Genomic DNA, 18,212 nt, shown 5'->3' with positions numbered 1-18,212 from the left:
CCAGATTTATATGGACATCCAGGAAATTTGGGTTATTTAAATTGTGCTAAATCCTGGTACGGAGATATGGACACGTATTCAGAACCATTCAGTTCAGCTCCATTCATTTCATATATAAATTAAGCTGCAGTCATAAAAGGCAATTTTAATTCTGAGTGAGTTTAATTAAGTTGAAACCAACTAATTTTAAAAATTAATTAATGTAAAATTATTTATAATGTTATATAATTAATGTTCTCAGATTCAAATTATATATATTTCAAGACCAAGAATAACTAAGGCTTTTAATGGCAAATATTTCTTCACTCTGTATAAATACATCCAATTTCTGGGCATATTTTTAAGAAAATTTACATATTCCTAAGTGTTCAGAAATATTTGGTTCCTTAAAAAATTTCATTAAAAAAAAGCAGTGTCATCTGTGGCAACAAGCAGACAGAACAGGTCAATTACTTTACTGTCGGTTATGCCCCTCAGTCTATTTCTTTGCTGCAGTTACTAATCTAGATTTCAATACACTCTGCCATCAAATGTTGGTGTGAGCTTTGTTTCCATAAAGCTCTCTGTATTCAGTGGTCATTCTCTGACTTGAGGGAACAATGGACATGGAATTCTTTGGCTTACTGATAATTAAAAATGTATCTTCTGCATTGTACTGTAATTATCACAGATAATCAACATGTACAGGTATTGAAATGCTACTGACCCCTAAAAGAGCTTCTTTATGCAAATCTCTTTCCCTCCAAGATAACTGCATGCTGTCTTTTTCTCAGTAGGTTTACAGTATGCCTATTTCTGATTCTCAGTTTACCAATCTAAATATTTAGAATTTGGAAGACAATTGTAGTAGGGCTTAAATTTTTATATCTATGAAGTGCTGGCTTAATGTCACCTGTAAAACTTATTATAAAAATTAAAATTATTCATTAGTAATTACATGTACATGTAATTAAATTAACTAATTCCTGGACAAACTTGCTGCTCATGGCTTGGATGGGTTAACACTTTGCCTGGAGGAGACCCAGGGGGGACCTTACTGCTCTCTGCAACTGCCTGAAAGGAGGGTGCACCAAGGTGGGGGCTGGTCTCTTCTTCCACATAACAAGCAATACAGCAAGACAAAATGGCCTCAAGTTGTGCCAAGGGTGGTTTAGATTGGATATTAGGAAATATTTCTTCACCAAAAGGGTTGTCAAGCATTGGAACAGGCTGCCCAGGGAAGTGCTTGAGTCACCAGTCCTGGAGGTATTAAGACATTTGGTGCTTAGGGACATGGCTTAGTAGTGGGCTGGGCAGTGTTAGGTTAACAGCTGGACTTGTTCTTAAAGGTCTTTTCCAAACTAAACAATTCTATGTTTCTGAATCTTAAAGACAAAATTATATTCTCATTTGAGTGATATCCTCTACTTCATGCCCTGCACATTTCTAGAATCATAGGAGCATGCCTTTTCTACATATGTTTTTTGAGATTAAAGGGTTGATTGTTTTAAATCATGTAGAGCTAGAGGTAATAAAGTACTTTGACCTAACAGATGTAGCCAATATATAGGCAAGCAATCCATGAAGTTATCATTCTATGCTACTTCCTGTCCTTCACCTGGAATTTATTGCCTCAGTGGTAGATAAACTAGCCTGCTTTTCTTTCTCCGACCTAGTTTTAGTGCAGTGGTGCAATCAGGTGGTGTCTCTCAAGCAGTAGGACAGTCATTATGTCTAACTAAATCCTCATTCCAAAACCACAATCCCCAAAGCTCCCCCTCAGCTCTGGCTATTCTTAGTGCCTTAGCTCAGTATGCACTTCCCTGTTTCACTCTGAACTTCATTAGCTTTCCCACAGGACCAGAACCACTCCAGTGTGAGCATCCTAAGCTAAACCCATATCCAGAATCTATGAGTAGTGTCCATTAAACTAAACTAAGTATCAGCACTAAAGTTAATCACTCTGCTTGATAATCACTTGATGGACATCCAGTCAACATATTCAATAGCTCTTAAGGCAGATTCATCTTAAAGGATGTATCTAAAATGGAATAGCACCTTAAAAACAACTACTTTTTCCTTGGACCAAGACCAGAGTCTGGACTTGTTAGCTCATGTATTTACATTGACATCTAAGTTTGTGAGCTAAGTTTATTATCCCATTTCTCCACATGAATCCACATGCCAGGCTTGGTCTGGCAGACACTATCATAGCAGACTGAACACGAGCAGAACCAGGCATACAAAAAAACACAGCCACCTTGTCTTTTTTGCAATGGCTGCAGGAACAGGCACATCTCCAGTAATATCTCTATGACCAGAATATTCTCCCTGCGAGTGGAAAATGATTTTGCAGAAGGTCACAAATGTGGATTTTTTGGTTCAAAGTGGAAACCTCTAACTTCTTAACTATTTTATCAGGAACTGGCATCTCTGCCATGTCAAATAAAATACAGAAAATTTATTTAGTTTTTGAAAGAGTTGCTGCAGATGCCTGCTCAGAGGAGGAGACTTCAAGTACTAGATCACAAGATAATGATGGCCCTAATCCCTGTACTTATTTATTTTTACTGTGATGCTTTAATGTGAATAGCTGCTTTTCTCAATGTGAATAGTTTCTTAGATTGCAAATTTGAGATACCCACTTATTTCTAGTCACTACACTTTTTATTTTTTAAAAACACAAGATGATGGCTAGCAAGTGACCTTTAACAAAGAAAGAATCTATAAATAGTACTTTGAAATATGAGGATAGATTTCTCATTGTTTTTCTTTTTGAAATACTGAAGTCTTATAAATACTTCCTTTACCCTATTAGAGTCCTGTTGCATACACTTAAAGAATATAGTATTTCCTGGGTTTAAATGAGACAATGCATTTAGAAAACACTTCCTGTTCCATTTGCATCCTCTGTTTTCTAAAACCTTAAACAACAGATGCAAACCTAGGACGCAGCACATACTGCAAGAGCTGAGTTAAAGAACAGGAATAAGTTGAAGGCACTGCCAGCAGTGGAACTTACCTCTTAGTCAAGGAATCAAAGGTCTGTGCTGAGAGCAATTACCCCTGTGAAAAGCAATGCAAGGAGAAGGATTTAGAAATAGCTTCTAACCAGTTGTTTATTACATGATCCACTTTCACATTAACAGCCCAATACTTTAACGTAGTCTCAATCCATGTTACTACAACCTAGCCACGATTTTCAGGTTCTTACTGAAAATGATGTACAAGTGAGATTCTTTTTGCCTTACAGGTAATAATTACATAATGTCAATTTAGTTGAGCATGTTTAATTGAAGTATAGCTGTTTATTTTTGTCTCAGAAGAAACTATTTTTTTCTTGAGATAACATAATAAATTGCCTATAAATCAGTCATTATCACCGATTATTTCAATTGATTTCTGTATAGACATATTAGTACTGCTGTCCTCCAATGGAATTAAAAGATAATTGTATTATCAGCAGACAATCTCATTCCTTTCTTGAGTCCATAAAACAATATGTCCTCTGTATACCATCTTAAATATCCTCATTCTAAGATAGCTTCATCTTAATTAAGAGAATAATGTGTAATAGTTTTGAAACTCCTTTCCTTCTCCCAAATTCTCCTTTCATCTTTTTTTCTGCCCAGCTCCTTAAATATGGATCAATAGACTTCCCTTTTCCTGTGTTGTCATGACAATGCAAGCATTACCACACTATTAAAAAACTTGGCTTCATATAATAGGAGAGTTAAAAAGAGATAGCAGGTCCAATTTAATATTCAGTTCCTGCAGATATAGATATTTGTGCCATATGAAAATAATACATTATATGGGAGACCAATTAAGTCAAGGCCTTTGAATTTCCCACTGTTTTATCTGTGTGCATGAGTATATTTGTTGAAAAAATGATGAGGAAGTTCCACCTGAATATGAGGAAAAGCTTCTTTACTCTGCAGGTGATCAAGCACTGGGACAGATTGTCCAGAGAGGGTGTGGAGCCTCCCTCACTGGAGAGATTTAAGAACCATCTGGATGCAATCCTGTGCAATGTGCTCTGGGAGGCTGGACCAGATGACCCACTTTGGCCCCTTCCAACCTTACTCACCCAGTGATTCTGTGAATAAGAACTGTCTTCCACATGGCTGATCAGTATCCAGGCTCCAGAATGACAACAGACAAGTGTTTCTAATAAATGCATGAAACTAATCCTGAAAGTCAGATTTCTTCCATCTGTTACAGGGTCTCTATTTCCCTAAAGTACCAAGGTTTAGATCTCCTAAAGTTTTTATGTTCTTCCTAACAATAGTAGCTATTTTTACTGTCCACATAAATGCCTAATCCTTTTACTCCTCATTCTTAGACATGCTACAGCACAGGTCCAATTGTCAAGTGTACTGTAGAAGGAACTACTCCTTAGATTTAAAAATATGTAAATAGCTTAAATGTGTTATTCAATTCAACACAATAACCCTTCATTCTTATATTACAACCTTAGTTACCAGATGCTTTGACTTGATCTTTTCTTACCTTCCTTTGTAAGTCACTGTACATTCTGATTTACCTCCTTTCTAAGCTGTCTTAATTATTTTTTTCCATATAGCTTTTCCAGACACATATTTTCTTGTCTCAGAGTCCCTCTGTGACTGTTAAACCTTTCTCAGATATGATGTACCTAACGAGAAATACTGTAATCAATTCTAGAACACTACTGACTTATTCAAGTGACATTGTAACTTTCAGGGTATTTATTTTTACCCAGTTTCATCAGTGAAGAATTTCACTAAGTTATCCACATATGGTAAACAGCTCATTTTTCTCAGTCAATCACAATTAATTTAGATTTATTACTGAAGAGTATATTGTTCCAAGTATTCCTGGCAGTATAAATTACACTGCTTTCATCAACAATGGATTTTATTTCATGGTGTTACTAGTTCACCAAACTGCAGAATATCTCTCAGAAGTTTCTACAAGTCTTCCTTAGTTGTAACAAATTATTTTAATCTCACCAGAATATTTTTTTCTCTACATTATTACTAATTTCCAAATGATAATGAACATATTAAATAACATCAGACCTAGGATCTATCCTTGGAGAATCCAAGCTGTGACAAGATGAATCAAAGAGATTTTCATGTGTGATTCTAAATGTCTGAGATGCATAGTGAAATCCCTCATCCCATGAGAAAAAGACTAAAGAAAAATTGACTTAATCTAAACCAAATGAGAGACAGTAGTTACACAACCACTATCTGAGCTATAATAGCAGGACACTTCCCATTCAGAAGGCAAAGATGGTCTGACTCCTAAGATTTTAGCCAGCTGTGACAATCTACATGAATTAAAATGAATGCTTCCTCCTGTCCGTTTCAGAAGGACACTGGGGGAAAGGGACATTCTGAACAAGTGGACTTGGCCCCCTCCCCATCACAGCCACTGCATCATGTTAATCCCAACTATCACACTATATCTTAAAAAGCTTAGATTTTTTTTCCCACCTCTCTCATTAAAAAGTTGTTAAAAAGTTGTTCAATTACTTCAATTACTTTCTTTGCTGGCAAGTATGAAAATATTATTTATAGTAAATATTCTATACAATATATATTTACTATATTCTCTGCATACTATATAGTATATTATATAAATTCCACATATATTTACATATATAGAATCAGAATACATTTAGAATCCTAGAATGGTTTAGTTGGAAGGGCCCCTAAAGATCATCTCATTCCAACCCTGCTGCCATGGGCAAGGATACCTTCCACCAGATGTGGTTGCACAAACCCCCATGCAACCATGCAAGAAGGTCTTGAACACTTCTAGTGATGGAACCACAACTTCTCTGGGCAACTTGTTCCAATGTCTCACCAACCTCTGAGTGACTACCTAATCTAAACCTACCCTCTTAGATTTTTAAAGCCGTTCCCCCATGCCCTATCCCGACATGCCTTGTAAAAAGTCGCTCTCCTGTGGGCTCGTTTCAGGTACTGGAAGGTGCTCTAAGGTCTCCCCAGAGCCTTCTCTTCTCCAGGCTGAAAACCAACTCTTCTCAGCCTGTCTGCATAGGACAGATACTCCAGCCCTCTGATCACACCCTTCCTCTATCTGAAGGTAACAAACATATCCCCACTATGTTTTCATTTTGTTAGCCTAAAGGATTCTACTTTCCTCCAAAAAATTATTCCTTCTTTCCCACACAGACTCATAGAACATGCTGAGTTGGAAGGGACCCATTAGAATCTTTGAGTCCAGTTCCTGGCCCTGCACAGCTCCATCCCCAAAAGTCACACCATTTGCCTGAAAGTCCAAACACTTCTTGACCTCTGTCAGTTTTGATGCTCTGACCACTTCCCTGGGGAGCTGTTCCATTGCCCAACCACCCTCTGGGGGAAGAAATTTTTCTTAATATCCAATCTAAACCTCCCTTCACACACCTTGAGGCCATTCCCTCAAGTTCTGTCACTGATCGCCATAGAGAAGAGATCACTGCCTGACCTTCCACTTCTCCCTGTGAGGGTGGGAGAGACAGGGTTCCTCTTGGTCTCCTTCAGGCTGAACAAGAGGAGTCACCTCAGCTGCTTCTCACATGGCTTCCTCTCCAGGCTTTCACCATCCTCACGGCCCTCCTTTGGACACTCTAACAGTTTAATCTCTTTTTTATATTGTAGCACCCAGAACTGCCCCCAGCACTGGAGGTGAGGCTGCCCCAGTGCAGAGCAGAGCAGAGCAGGACAATCCCCTCCCTTGCCCTGCTGGCCATGCTGTGCCTGATGCCTCCTGGACAGGGTTGACCCTCCTGGCTGCCAGAGCACTGCTGGCTCATGTTCAGCTTGTCATCGACCAGGACCCCCAGGTCCCTTTCCTGTACATACATCCAGGGTTGTCCCGTCCCTGACACATGACCTTGTTAAATTTCACGTCTGATAATTGCCCAATGCTCTAATTAGTCAAGATCTTTCCCCAGGGCCTCTTTTAATGTAAATAACTGGAGAAACATGTATCTAAATTCAACCAGAATGTTTAAAGACTTATCTACATAAAAAGATGCTCAAAAAAGGAGCCTTGCAAACTTTCTGAAGACACGTGCTGTTGACCAAATTTAGAAAGATTGATTTAGAAAGAAAAATCATGTCCCAGCAGCATGTTATTTATTGAATAAATTTTAATAAAGATTGTAAAACATTATAATGATTATATCTTATAGTGAAATTTTATAGATTAGTCAGGCTTTTAACAAATAAAAATACTAAATGAAACACAAAAAGAATGTTTATCCTCATCTCTAATTCATAATGAATATATAATACATATTATAATGTTATCTATAATAAATTTTTCATCTATATGTATATTACATATATAATAGTCTCTGTCTATTTGAAGGATGCAAAACTGCACTCTTAATCAAAGGATTTCTCACAATGCACATACTGAAATTCTATGTTCTTTCCTTTCTTGGTAAAAAAGTTTACCACTGCAAATATGTAGTTTATGCATGTACAAGCAAAAGAGCAAGAAGAGACATGGCCATATGTCACCATCTGGTTAACTAAAGTATAGTTCAAGAGTATGAAGTATTTTTCAGAAAATGAAGTTATTTTAAACAGTATAAATAGGCTCTGAAAAATGGCTGTGACACAACACAGCAAAGGCAACAAAAGAGTTCCTGCAGGCTGTAAAGGGGACTCAGTTAAAAGAAAAAAAAAGACAACAACCACAAAATACACACACACACACACACACACACACATATGAATTATGAGTAAAGAACACCACAACATAAGTAGAACCCCAGGAAATGAGATAAACTCTAAGTTTAGCCCTTACTTTTCCAAGACCCGGTAAGAATATAGGGATATGGAAACTGCTTCCATTAATAATTTTATCTTCAAAGAAATGTATTGGCTGTTTCCTTTTCTGAATTTTTGCTTTAGAAAGATCATCCTCATAAGCGTTTTTAAAGTCCTTTTGAAAACATGGATGACCTCTGCTGAACATCCCACATGAAGCCTCTTCTGCCTTGTACAAAACTGTACTCATACTTTGTCGACACGGGAAACGTCTCAGATGTGCTACTATCACGTTCATGATTTTGATGATTATGTCTGCAAGGGTAGCCCAATTGTTTCATTTTAACTGCTCATTTACCAGGCTCTATTACATTTACAGTAAAAAAAAAAAAAAAAGACAAAAAAAAAAGACATTTGCTGCAGTTTAAGACAAATATGCAGGTAGCAGATTTGCAAACCTAAGGACAACAGTGGACATATAAGCCCATGTTGGCATTCATTGTGTTAGAGGAATATTAGATAATCAGAAAATGGCAACATGATAAAAATCACAAAAATGAAAGGAAGTCAAAAAAGGAAATGTTGCTTCCATCAATAAATGTGAAAGTGATCTTGCTCACTGTCAATGACCAATAGAAAGCAGATGTCTTTACCATAAGTATCAGACTATCTCATATAGATGATAATCTCAGATAACCAAGACTTTAAAAGAGTTCTGTACTACAGACAATGCTTCTCTACCAGTTGATCCATATTTTGCTTTGAAATTCTCATCTACAAAAGTCCCAAAACCTTTGAAATATTAATAAATGAGGTGAGGTTTTCCCCCCTAATAGCCTAATCACCTGTTACTGTTCTTTCAGAGAAAGCTTCTGTATCATTTTTTTTTATTCTCATCTCCAATCCATAGAGTTTTAGATTTCATACCTTTCATGTTACTGTCACACAGAAATTCCATGTCTCACCTGAAGTGAACTGTTATTTTTCTTTTTCCATATCATCTATCTAGATTTTTATATAAAATTTCTTTTTCAGTTTCTTGCTTCCCAATTCATATCTAAAAATACTGGTACAGTGATCTGCTGAATGCATCCACCAATTGTTGACACCAGCTTCTAAACCCCCAGTTTCTAATATGAAATAGTGTGAGAAGCCCTTCAGTGCAGGATATTCTCTGTCCATGTTTAAATTTTATTTATGTTCATACTGATACACTTCAGCTGTTATTAAACACCACAACTTTAATATAAATCTTGCAATTGCCACTTCTGTTCTTAAAGGGATAGATACCCTTATCATGCAGACAGTCCATTTTTGGTGGGCTTTTTGGTTATGGTTGGAGGAAACTTCAATGTATGCCTTAAAAAATTACAGAATCTTAGAATGATTGTTGGAAGGCGATCTTGATGATTATCTAGTTCCAACCCCCCCTGCTGTGGGCAGGGCACACTTTCCACTAGACCAGGTTGCTCAGAGCCCCATCCAAACCGGCCTTCAACACTTCCAGGGATGGGGCATCCACAACTTCCCTCGGCAACCTGTTCCGGTGCCTCACCACCCTCACAGTCAAGAATTTTTTTCCCAGTATCTAATCTAAACCTTCTCTCTTTCAATTAGTCTTGCATTGACCTTATCCTGTCACTGCGTGCCCTCATAAATAGTCTTGCTCCATCCTTTCTGTAAGTTCTCTTCTGGTACTAGGAAGGATACTACCGCAAAAGAAAAAACAAAACAAAGCAAAACCAAAAACAACAAAGAAAACCCCTCTTTTAAAACTTTAACTTACTTTGAAGGTCTACAGATACGTGGCCTTCAGTTCACTGGCAAGCGCCGAGGGGCCAGACCCACCGGGAGTGGGGCACGGCCCGAGGGCTCCGGCCGGTAACGCACCGCCCGCCCGATACCGCCGATGCTGCCCCGGCACCGCCGCGACCCGGGGACCGTACCCGGTGATCTGTGCTCACTGGCCCGAGCCCAGCTGCCCTCAGCGCCGCCGCCGCCCCGCGCCCCTGCCCCGCAGCCAGCGGAGAGGAGCGCAGCGCAGCGCCCGCGCCCCCCGCGCCGCCCGGGGGCGATCGCGCAGCGCCGCCCGCGCCGCTGTTTCGCCGTTGCCGGGAGACGGCGGCGGCCGCGCCTGAGGGAGGCCGGGCCTGAGGGAGCCGGGCCCGCCGCCCCCGCGCCTCCTTCCCTCCGCTCTCCCGGTTGTCCGTGGGCGACGGCTTCGAGCGTTTCATGTGAATTCCCAGAAGCCTTCGGGGAAGCGTTTCGCCGTGACACATGCGTTTAATCCATTTCTTCGCAGTTTATCCCGACTCCGAAGTGCTGGTGACGCTGCTTTGAGAGAAACTTCAAGTCGTTATTGCTGATGGGCGCTGGGTAATGATGGCAAAAGGAATCAGTTATTTCTGCAGACTAAAGGAAAAGGCTACTTAACTCACCCAAAGGCACAATTTCTGAAAATTAACAAACGTGTGCAGTCTGTCTAAAAATTGCAAGTTGCTATGTTCACACCTTACTTTCGTGATTTTTCTCGACCCCGTTTCATTGTTTATTTTCAGAGCATTCATGAGAAAAAAAAAAAGAAAAAAGTGGAAGCCAGCAGTTTTCAGGAGAAATGGGTAAAACCTCTCCACGAGGTAGAGCACGGCGCAGGCGGAGCTGTGTCGGAGCCCCGTGGGCAGAACATCAGCACAGAGGCACAGCAGGGGCCCCAGGGGCGACCTCCTCTGCTCAGCTCTCGGCTGGTGATGGAGCAATTGTGGAGGAGCTGTGGAATTGTGCCGTGTGGAGAATTCTGCTAGCCTCAGAATAAAAATTCATTACAATGTTCTCTTCTGCCAGCCAGGGCTGTTTTGGAAGGAATCCTAAGCTGAATTCTGAAATCAAATAACGTTTTCTACTTGAAATGCAGCATAATTGCTATCAGTAGCTGCAGGAGTAACAGAAAACAGGCAAATATAATCATTTGGGGGCCTCAAAGTCAGGCAGTAATAGGAAAAGAAATTACAGCTGCTACCGTCTCTCTCCTGTGATTCCTTTTAATCACAAATATCATTGCTTTCTCCCCAGATTTCTTACAATGTTATACTGCAAGTATAAATTTAGTTCTATTTTTATAAGGTATATCATTCTGTTGAGATTATGGCAGAAACATGTCCTGGCCTCACACCATGACAAATGTGTATCATCACAACAGAAGAGCCAATGGGTCATTTTCAGCCATAGGCAAGACACATAAGAAGGCATCTCCTTCCACTTTTAACATCATAACTCCTATAGAAAATTTATGGAGGTTTATAGTCATCTTCCTAGGAAAGCAACTGCCATGACAAGTCCAGAACAATTTATACTGACTGGTACCTCTGGAGACAGTGGAATTCACACTTTGTTTTCACAAACTTTGTGACCGACTGACTGACTTTCCATCAAGCCTGACCAATGGATGTCTCAGGTTTACAATGGTTAGTAGAGTCTCACCCTGGCAGGAAAGGAAGCAAAAACTTTTGGTAGAGGCAAGTCACCAGCCTCCCTAACTTCTTCATGTACTTCTCTCTAAACAGGCACCACAGTAACAGGTAGGTGCTATGAATGTAAATAGTAAATGCAAAAATTTGGGTTTAACTCTGTGCTGGGTATGGCTGGGCTGCAGATACTTTTCTTCATAGCAGCTTGTGTGTTGCCACGTTGTAGGTTTGTGACCAAAACTGTGCTAATTGCACTCTTGCTAAGCAGTGCTTGCACAATGTCAAGGCCACCTCTGTTTCTCACACTGCCCTGCCAGGGGGTAGGCTGGGGGTGGGCAGGAGTTTGGGAAGGGGACACAGCTGGGAGAGCTGACCCCGACTGACCAAGGGGCGATTTTATGCCCAATCACATTAGGCTCAGCAGTAAAGCTGGAGGGTGGTTTTCCCAAGGTAGCTGTTGCTTGGGGACTGGCTGGGCACTTACCTGCTGGTGGGAGGTGCTAAGTCTTTGCAGATCATTGGGGTTTTTATAAACTTTTTCTTAATTTATTACACAATCTTTATCTTGAGCCATTTGTTGTTTTCTCACTTCTCTTTTTCTAATTCTGTCCCACATCTTGCTGTGGGTGTGGAGATACAGTGATCAAGCAGCCCACTGGTACATAGTTGCTGCTTGGAATCTCCTTATCCCTCCTAAACACAATATCCATTACTGGGAAAACTTGTCTTTTTCTTGTCATCAAAAATGGTAGTTCTTATTGCTATTTCAAACATAATTCTGGCCAAATGCTAGCTGGTTAGATATTTTCCGTGTTTCAAATGAATGATCACATAAAAGATACAGATGCAGAGTCCCTGTGAAAGAAGAGGGACGTGGTAATCAGGTGCATGTTCACCCTGCATTTCAATACTCACATGGAACCATGGGCTCAGTTGTCCTTGAAGACTAAAGTGTCTTCTACAGGTAGGAAATGCACAGGTACTCTCAGACTCGTAGCCAGGATTTTTCAAAAATTTTGTGAGGAGTGTGAGTCTGTTTTGTGAAACAGAAAGGAAGATGGACAACAGCAGATGACCAGGAGGAAGTTGAGCCTGCAGGGATAGAATGGAGACTGGGTGTTTTTACTTTCATCTGTGTTTGCCATGAGAAGTGGCAATCAAACACTGTGTGCCAGACATATAATTGCAGTGTTTTTACCTGTGTTTTGGCAAAATTATACAAATATATCAAGAAAAATATCTTTTAATTTTGTGAAAATTTTCTGAATGTGTCATTGAGTAACAACTTACTAATAAGGAAGCAAAGGGAGAGAACAAATGAGACCAGCTATAAGATGCCATGAAAACTCACAACAGAAAAAGAGTCAGAAATTACAAAATCCACAGAATAACAGAATATTCTGAGTTGGAGGGGATTCACAAGGATTATTGAGTCTAACTCTTGGCCCTGCTCAAGAAGCCCCAAGAATAACAGCATGGGCATAAAAGCATTGTCCAAACACTTCTTGAACTCAATATTTTATTGAAATATAATTTATGCTAATGCTAAAAAATATACAAACCAAAATAATACATATCGTATTAAAGATAGGAGATTATGAAATAGAAGAACTTCCTAGAGAGTCAATACCTAATAGAGTGAAAAAGGACTTATAACTACAAGAGCTTTATTAACTACACATTTTAATGAAATTTTGTGACTAAACTTTTGATAAAGCCATTACAGAATTTGTGTGCTGTCCTATGAAGGGACAGGGCCAATCAGTTTGGTTAATTTAAAGGTTCTGAAAAAAAACACCTCTCAAGTATGAATTAGAAACATATTTGAAAAAATATTGGGGAACAACATTTTAAAACATTTAAAATATTTAATTTCAAAAGGGATTTAAATGAATAAGCTACTGCCAAATCAAAGTACTTGTTGAATTTAAGTGTTGGAAATTTGCATGTTGAAGTGTTTGAAATTATCTTTCTGCTTTTACTGGAAGTGCCACTGGGGGAGTAATTTCTCATTTCCTGAAACATCAGAAGTAGAATTACTATTTGCTGCAATGCTTGCATGAAATAATTCTTTTTTTCCATTAAAAAAAATAATAATTTATGCTTTTAGAAATACCTGATGACATACAGTACAAACAGTCTTGTCATATAACATGTTTTATATCAGTCTCAAAAGACACTTAAAAGGAACTTTCCTTTTCTGACAAGAAGCAGCTGGCTTAAGGAGTGATGAATTTACAACACATCATCTTGGCATTTCAGTTTTCTGTATTACTTCACACATTAAATTACTCAATATCAATGTAAATGGACCTCTTTCTCTAGGGAAAAAAAAAAAGAAATCAAAACGGAGAACAAGCCTTTCCTTCTTTCAATTTGCAAGTGAGATTTGTAAATCTTCATTTTTCATAGGCACCCTGCCTGAACAAGTGTATGGTATGGGAGTATTGAAAAATGTTCCCCCAATGTATATTGTTTCTATAAAACAATAAAATTAAATTCATGAATTATAACCTTTAGCAAATAGCATAGCACTATCACCTAGAAACTGATGACCTGCAGCCACACCTTGTACCTAGTGCTGGTCATGCTATGTTACATCAGTGCATGTGTATGTGTGTACTTAATAGTTTGAGACTCTTAGAGAGGGACAGGTGGTCCACCAGTGAAAGTGTTAAGCCAGGAGTTGTGACCACAGAACTTTCTGTGTAATCTTGAATAAACTGCATAAAATTAAACCAATTTAGTTATTTAACAGGAATGACCAAATACTTTAGTCTTTCTGTAGGTGAATTTCTGCCAATGAAACTGGGGACTTCTGAAGGTCTCATCATACACAGTGTTTTGGGACGAAATTCATTATGGTCCTCAAAACTTGTTGCTGCAGCACATAAACATTACAAAATCAGGAAGGAGATGCTTGAGTGGTACCTGGGAAATCAATATGTGGCACCCTTATTTCTTAGGGCATATGTATCCCAAGAAAATGAGAGTCACCATGACTAATATTTTTTTGTGAAAGTAGGTTAGGAGTGACCACTGTAAGCTAATATAAATGAACATGTACAAGTATGGTTTTTATCTAAAGTGGTATTTGAAAACTGTAGATATTATCAGAAAAGCTGAAGGATGACTGCAAAGAATTGCTGAAGGAGGGGAAGAAACTAAAGAAATTGTTGACCTTATATCTAACACAGATCAGATAATTCTGCCTAAATATTTTCACATCTCTTAGCAAATATATTTTAAAACTTGTTTTCCCAAGACATAGATCCTTTTAAGGGCTAAACTGAATCAGTTCTCAGGGACACTGTTAAGAGTCATCCTGGACAGATTGTTTGGTATCAGGTGTTCTCAGAGACCACAATCTCCTGTGCCAGTGAAGAAATACACTGATTATGTTTAAAAAGCCCAAGACTTTTCTTGCCCAAATTTCAATGTACAGCTTCATTATTCAAAGATGAAATATTCTGTAGTGTCCTCAGGACAAATTGTGCTGCATTGTTTCCATTCTTGTAGCATCACTGATCCTCTGAAGTATTGCCAAAGGCTGTGTTTCAGCAAGGCTGTGTTGTTTTCTGTTTTTATCATGCATTTGAATGTTAGAGTCACAAAATATCGAAGATAGTTTAATGAATATTTAAAGTTGATTCAATACTGCAGCATTCAGAATGAAAATTATTCATTATCAAAGTCTTTGCTCTTTTAATTATAGAATTCTCAGAATTTGAGGGTTTGGTCCCTTTCTTTTTCTCCCTGTGTTTCTTTCAGATTCATAGGGGAAATTGAGCAATTTTTTCACTTTTCTTCAGTTCCTCTTCATTAATCTACTCTGTAATTTACATAACTCTCTCAACTCAAAAAACAGTACTGAGTACACAATTACAGTTGCATTTTACTTTTTCTTACTGTGCAACTTTTAAAGTCTTAAAGCAAAATATCACTGCCTCTGAGAGGGAAAAAATCCCCTGTATAGGGTTTGGTTTTTTTAATTCAGAAAACAGAAAAGAAAGAAACATTTTAAAGCTTGAGGTTATGCACATGAGTCATAAAAATAAATTTTCCTGAGAAAGATACTAGTTTGGATGAAAGTCCTGTTGTGTTGTTTTTTTTTTTAAACTGGAAATTCCCTTTATGTCTAGAAAATGGGTTCAGAAATGAACCCAATATTATTTAAAATATTTTGTCAATCTATATTTTACTTTTAATCATTAATTATTACATTCTTTACTTTTACCTAGGATATATCTCTCTGTTGTCCTTTCTGATGTTAAGTTGTGAGAGTCTATCAACAGACTGCTACTATTGCAAAAAGTCAGATACTGTATTTAGGAATATCTAAGTATCTTCAAGCTGCTTTCTTCCCTTTTCCCATCACATTCAGTTAGTGGAACTTTTGTAAGATTCAGTGCACCTATTTGTTCCCACATCCTACAAACACTTGTTTTGGAGTGCTTTTGCCAGACTCCCACCAGTATGAGAGCCCAGCATCTTGCTGGCCAACTGCTTAACGAATGGGTAATTAGAAGGAGCCAATACTGCTGTGAACCTGGTTGCAGAGCCAGGCCTTACTGTTAGAATAGTGTCATTCACATTTTCAATTAGATCTAGATATAGATTTAGATCAGCCAAGTTCTTCTTGTATTTTCGTTCCCAAAAAATGCTAGACAAAGTGGAAGAGGAGCCCAAAAAGCACGATAAGCTGTGCTTTAGTCAGTGGCATGAGACTCGTTTTTACTTGAAATTATTTTGAATTTCACACATTTCCCGTGTTGATTACTATCCAGTTCTTGGTTTGGCATTATTTGTGTTGAAAATTACCTTGGCATATTTTCAGCCTACCAAAATGCTCCATATTTCTGTATCTTAAGAAATTGGTCATCAGCACAGCCATTTGAGGTGTTTGTCAGGGTGCGTTCAGGAGTTTTGGTAGGATTTTTGCACAGAATTGTTTCAGAGCTACATTTCATTTCGGATATTGAATAAGATGCTAACTAACATTTCTTGCAACACAGCCCTCCTTTGTTTTCTGCTTTTCCTGTGTTCAGTTAGGTGTCATTGGATCTGGCACTCCCTTTGACTCGAGAAGAATTGCAGTTTTTGTACTTGCCCATTCCTAATTTCTCAGTAGATATGTACTAATGCACCTTTTGCTATACTTAAATGGGACTAGGACTAAACGCTGTGTGGTTTTCAAAATCACTGTTGTCCAGAACAGCAATAATTCAAAGTCAGTTGCCTTACATGGCTCATTTGTAGAGCAGAGCAGAAACTTTTCAAAGAACTTGGGAAGTTCAGGCTTGAGGATATGGTTTCCAATGCAGAGAGTAATGGCATTGAAAAAGGCTTTTAGATATATAATTGTGTTTTGTTCCCTACCTTATGATTAGTGAGATACACAAATGATGTACCCAGATGGAATAAGGTCTGTCTTTGTGGTACCCCAGGATCTTGTTCTTTTCACCAGTCACATTCAGGCACTGTCTTGCAGAATTAAAGCAGGAGTGAGAAGGGGAAGGATGCAAGCCAGAGAGTTCATGGGTTTTAGTTCCTGACACAAGACACATGAAGCTGCTCATGCTCAAAACAGGCAAAACAGGGTATTAAGAAGCATTCCTTTTTTTTTTTTTTTAAGCTGTTTTTATAAAGATGACAAATTTGAAGATGTGTTGGATTTATGATTATTTGCTTTCTAAAGGTTTAAATCTGTACACTAGCACTGCTTTTCATTGCTTGGTGATTTATTGTGGTGGTGTGTTAAACTGAGCAGGTAGGAGAGAAATTTGCTTGCTTGCTTGCAAAGGGAAATCAGATTTTAAAAGCATTTACAAAATGGTGGCTGGTGTCTGCTTGCAGATTTGCTGGCATATTTTAAATTTGGCCTTCATAAAATTCTATTGGACATTTTTTTGTCTACTGTGTGTGTATTTAATAGCTTCCCACATCAAATTAGGTAAAGATTAATGTGACCACTTTTTCTTGTTCAGCCCAACTTTTGAGACATTTTTGGTTGCAGTAGCTGGTCATGCAGCCCATGCAGTTAAGCAATGGGTTAACTGTTTCCTTGTGACAGTTCCTCAGTTGCTACAGATTAGCAGAGCTGACTTCAGCAGAAGGAGATCTATTTCCAGCAGCTCAGGATATGATCTCTTGAGCTATATTACAATTAAACAAACTTGTTCAATTAGCAACAATTACTTTCGACAGTGAAAGGATAATAGAGGATTTTGCTTACAGGTGTTTCCCTTTGATCTTAGTCCATTGAACCGTTTAATGATTGTGTTTTGTTTGGTGCTGCAAGCTATCAACTATACAAAAAAAATTAGTTCTATCATTTTCAAAGGCCTTTGCCATTAAATGCTCATGACTAAATCTATTTGTGTGTGGCTTAGGAGGCAGTAGCAGCAAGAAGAGCTGCAGTGAAAAACAGCAAAATGAGAAAACATGCAAGGTGCACAGAGGAGGCTGAAATGGATTGCTTGATGACAAAGCTGGAGCATGAACAGTCAGAGAAATAAATCAAAGAATGGTTTTGCTTGTTCTGTTGGATTTTCCTATATTTGTGCAGGGGGCAGGGTCATATGCTTAGGATTACAGCTAATGTGCCTTTCAAACAAAAAAAGTCATTCTCTGGGGTTTATATTTTCTGTTCTCTGAACTCGTGGATTCAATGTTGAAGTCATTAGCAATTTATGGGAAAAGATAAATCTCCCTTCAGGTCTCCCTGACTGGACCTGAAGAATCTAGATGCAATATTTCCCGAAATGACAGCTTGATGCCAATCCTTATCTCTAGCTACTTCAGCCTGGTTGCATTCTATATTTAAAAAAAGGCTGAGAGTAACGTAGTTACTGAAGACCAATACAGACATACTGACATTCTTTAGAACAAGTATTTTATATTAGGCAGACTTATAGATAGCTGCAACTTTTTTTTAAATTTTCAGGAATACTCTGTGCCCATGTCTGCTGTCTTACTTCACTGTCACAAA

General features: G+C 38.5%; 1 protein-coding gene and 1 long non-coding RNA gene across 5 annotated transcripts in view; one reads left to right on the top strand and one right to left on the bottom strand.

Moving 5' to 3' along the window:
- The window catches only part of ARMC3 (armadillo repeat containing 3), a 63,039-nt gene extending 53,287 nt beyond the window's left edge, over window positions 1-9,752 (bottom strand). For 2 of the 4 annotated variants that reach the window (XM_068171362.1, XM_068171377.1), the window contains exons 1-2: window positions 9,544-9,752; window positions 3,002-3,045 (exon numbers count right to left, since the gene is read on the bottom strand). Coding sequence is in view for 1 of the 4 variants with exons in the window: in XM_068171354.1 (XP_068027455.1) it covers window positions 2,139-2,142 (4 nt within the window). In the remaining 3 variants the exon portion in view is untranslated. Of the gene's footprint in view, window positions 1-2,138; window positions 2,219-2,239; window positions 2,311-3,001; window positions 3,046-9,543 lie in introns of those variants that run through there. The other 2 variants (XM_068171370.1, XM_068171354.1) reach the window with 2 other exon arrangements.
- A 789-nt stretch (window positions 9,753-10,541) lies between these two features.
- LOC137461667 (uncharacterized) overlaps window positions 10,542-18,212 on the top strand; it is a 34,687-nt gene continuing 27,016 nt past the window's right edge. Inside the window, exon 1 of the long non-coding RNA XR_010993452.1 lies at window positions 10,542-11,336. This is a non-coding gene — a long non-coding RNA (uncharacterized lncRNA). The remainder of the gene's footprint in view (window positions 11,337-18,212) is intronic.

Source organism: Anomalospiza imberbis, chromosome 1 (assembly GCF_031753505.1).
Source record: "Anomalospiza imberbis isolate Cuckoo-Finch-1a 21T00152 chromosome 1, ASM3175350v1, whole genome shotgun sequence".
NCBI lineage: Eukaryota > Metazoa > Chordata > Aves > Passeriformes > Viduidae > Anomalospiza > Anomalospiza imberbis.
The sequence above is the reverse complement of the archived record's forward strand: the minus strand, read 5'-3'. Positions and strand labels throughout refer to the sequence as shown.